The 3,711-nt window shown below is 32.3% G+C and overlaps 1 protein-coding gene across 1 annotated transcript; it reads left to right on the forward strand.

Moving 5' to 3' along the window:
• Positions 1-2,166: 2,166 nt before the first annotated feature.
• Positions 2,167-3,410, forward strand: LOC149414549 (uncharacterized). Its single transcript, XM_089644225.1, has 4 exons — positions 2,167-2,455; positions 2,534-2,643; positions 2,799-3,033; positions 3,183-3,410. Exons 1-4 carry the CDS (start codon positions 2,381-2,383, stop codon positions 3,408-3,410), a joined length of 648 nt encoding a protein of 215 aa, XP_089500351.1. The 5' UTR covers positions 2,167-2,380.
• The last annotated feature ends 301 nt before the right edge of the window (positions 3,411-3,711 follow it).

A 3,711-nucleotide genomic window follows, 5' to 3' on the forward strand; every position in this document is an offset into this window, starting at 1 on the left:
TTTCACATTACAAGTTTTATAATAAGAGGAAAGGGAACCCACTAAGGCGCAGCCTGTGCGTGGGTAATATAAGTTAATACATTAGATTTTTGTACCTAAAAATATATAACAGTAAAAATAAAATAAAAACAGTAAGCATAGTAAAAAAAACGGTAGGATTATAATTAAAGTTAGTCTAAAGATTGTGAAAGAGGTGCATATTAAAAATAAATGAAAGTAAAAATAAAAATTGTAAGATAATATATATGAATTAAAAGAACATAAAATAAATTAATGGTGTAATTCAATTCATATTTCTTGTAATATTTAGAAAATATGAACCTAATTTCTCCAATATTCAAGGTGAATATTACGAAAATTATGGATAATGTCATTTCATCCTCTATGATTTCCAGTGCATAGGGGAAAAATTTCACACTCACTTCAGCAATCTATTATCTTAGAACACGTACGTTAATATTTGTAACATAATTTTTTTTTTCCGTAGGTATATAATATTTATCTATAAAATTTAACATTTTATATCTAGTATATATCTATTTTGAAACTAGTATAATATAATCATATACTATTACATAACCTACGAAAAGCTGCAAACTTTTAGCTTCCTCAACATTTAAATGGAGTTCATCAAATAATTAAAAACATTTGAGTTGACTTTTTACAAAGGTAAAATATTTATACCATTTTTTCAAACCCATGTTCACTATTTCCTCTCCGCTACAAGATCCTTCACACAGCATCCCCAAAGACGACATAGTGGGAATTTCATCCGTGCATCTCTGTATACGAGTCCACCAGCTGCAATAATAATTTTATTCGGATAATGTAAATGGTTTCTATGCGTTTTGCGAGATATTCATAATAGTCTGCAGCTAGATTATTATAATTACGCACTGAACGTGTTTTGTTCTTCACGTATTTGTTATGATGTTTTATTGTTATTTAGAATTTGTACATGTTTTAGGATTTTACTAGTTCTGTGGGTTAAAACAGGTCCTAAAGGACTCTCAATATCAGAAGGTTGTTTTTAATAAAAGAATGTTGAAATTCACTGAGTTTATTTAAACACATTGTTATACGCGACAATAAATTTTACATGGAAGATTCTAGAATGTAGACGGTATTCAAAAGGGCACAACCAGTCGAGTCGAGACGAACGAAAAAGCAAGAATGGCTCCGCCAGCGGACTGACGGACCGATTTGTTGGGCACAGAATGTTGCCATAATAAGGAAATAATCTTAATTATTATTTTATGCTGTTCGCTGGTAGGTACCGTCTACATACTTCGCCCCCCAGTTGTTAAACGATAAATAAAAAAGAAACATATAGTAGTATACATTAATTGAAAAGGAAAAAATTATAAAGTTGAGAAGTTGTAAGTGATTATAACACACAATTGTACATTTTTTAAATATAATATAACAGGAATTGTTTTTTTAAAAGTATTTTAAATTATCTTCAACTGTTTATCGAAACGTGTTATTTATTATCTCTACATACTAATGGAGATAGTAATATTAAACCAAAATGAGACTGGGCAGTGTTCTCATCCAGTCTGGCATATTCCTTTTTTATTTTCGTTGCAAACTATTGTTATTACATATGAAATGCCAAATAACATTTACACGTTACCATAAACATTTGGATAGAATGGGCCGTTTTCGCAAGATTTTGGTCGCTAGAGGCGCTATTGTTCTACCGGTCCAACTTTTTGTGTTTAACTGTCAGATCCCATACATGTTTTAGGCCGTTTGATGCAATTTAATGTTTTTAAATATTACAATAATGCCGTCAACCTGTTGTAGTGTTCCTATGTGTAGACATAGGGGTGTTTCCCAAAGATATAGACTTAAAAGGGATTCATTCCATCAGATCTATAATGGGCACCGACTCTGTAATCTGTAAAGCAGATTATGTGGTCAATGATATTAACCATAACAGTAAGTACATTTAATTAATATCTTACTATAATTCAATATAATATAAAGGTATAGTATAATGAACAAGTAAAGAAACATTTGACATAGAATGCACAAAATTTTATACACAATATTTTGCCTTCTTTCGCAGTTGACATTATTTAACAAACGTACCTAATAACCGTAAATATAAGTGTAGTCAATCACAACTAACATTAATAATTATGGTAGACATAATCTGTCTTACTCATGAAAAATCGCTAAATCGCCGTTCCAGCGTTGTACTAGCTATACTGGAGTTGGGGCCTAAACCGCTGATTTAATATATTATACCCATAGAGAGATTAGATGGATTATTTGTTATGGTTTTTTTAGAGTGGCAACACTCTGATTTATTTCGCATTCCGCGGCGTGCAACCAACTTCACGTTTATTCATATGTCAGATTCTGTCATCGAATGCCGGGCAATATGATTAAAACCGAATTGAAAATTAGAAGGAAGCGGAATAAAAATTGGGGTGATGTTGAAAAGGTTTGTTTTTAACCTCTTATCTTGGCTGTAATGTTTTATTTATTTGAAATTAGTGTTTAATGATTGTTTTCCGTGTAGGCGTTATTAAAGGATTGCATGGCTGATCACATTAAAGTGGTGGAGAATAAAAATTCTAATACAAATACCCTAATTTCCAAGAGGGAGGCTTGGAAAAGTATCGTAATGAAGTAAGTATACCTATATATTTTTAACTTTTCTACACTTCCCTTCATAGCTTTGGTAAGTATCTATTTTTAATAAAAAATAACCGTTGTAAATAATTCATTGGTTAAGATCAATGTACCTACTTATGCCACTTAATTAATAATCCACTATTTTTCAGATTTAACACCCTGAGCGATATCCCAAGGGATCTATCTCAAATCCAAGCACAGTGGAAACTGTACAAATTAACATCCAAAAACACACTGAGCCTCTATCGTAGGGCGATAATGGCAACCGGTGGAGGGCCGAGACCGACAAGTCCGTCGGAGGAAATCTACTCACTGGTGGACATGTTGCCCAATGAATTTGCGGTGGACAGCAACTGTCACGATAGTAATTCGTATTCTGCAAAGGTAAATATTGTAGCTTTATTTTATTCAAAAGATAAATTTGTACGATGATAATAATTTTATTAAAATATTGATTGTTCTATCGAAACTGAACTTGTATTTAATGTGTAAAGATAGAATAAAAGTTTGCAAATGGTGTTTTATTATTACAGATTTCGCCCACAAACGTAGCTGCTGCCCGACCACAATCACCTTTGCCACAACCAGCACCAGCACCACAACGAGTTCCACAGCCGGCTCTACCAGCACCGCCACCAGCACACACTGTCCCGCTGCGCTCTTCACCCCGGAGACGACTCTTCACTAAAGTAGGTCACACATTACACTTCATTGCCATTTGTATAACAGACTTTATTGTCGGACCAAAATTAAAAGTTTAGTAAGAAAATCAATAAATTTGTTTAATTTCATATTTTTTTATTTATAAAATGCATATTTAATTATTAAGAAAAGATACATCAAATCACCATACATGTTGAATGAAGTGTAAACATACAGATTAAATATATCAAAACAGAAAAAAAGTAGAAAATAGATTAAACAGCACAATTATTTTAAACCAGGTATGAAAGATTTATGTTGTTTTTTTTCAGAAAGCCAAACCTGATGACTTGTCGGTGAAAGTATGGGAAGAAACCAAAAAAATGATGCACCTGGAGTACACGAAGAAGATGGAGCGTA

The sequence above is a fragment of the Hesperophylax consimilis genome, chromosome 20 (genome assembly GCF_061612785.1).
Source record: "Hesperophylax consimilis isolate HC1 chromosome 20, BYU_Hcon_1.0, whole genome shotgun sequence".
Lineage (NCBI taxonomy): Eukaryota > Metazoa > Arthropoda > Insecta > Trichoptera > Limnephilidae > Hesperophylax > Hesperophylax consimilis.

Coding starts and splice junctions, on each gene's coding strand:
- LOC149414549 (XM_089644225.1), top strand. CDS start 2,381: ATGCCGGGCAATATGATTAAAACCGAATTGAAAATTAGAAGGAAGCGG. Junction 2,644..2,798: donor TGGAAAAGTATCGTAATGAA/GTAAGTATACCT, acceptor ACTATTTTTCAG/ATTTAACACCCTGAGCGATA. Junction 3,034..3,182: donor GTAATTCGTATTCTGCAAAG/GTAAATATTGTA, acceptor TTATTATTACAG/ATTTCGCCCACAAACGTAGC.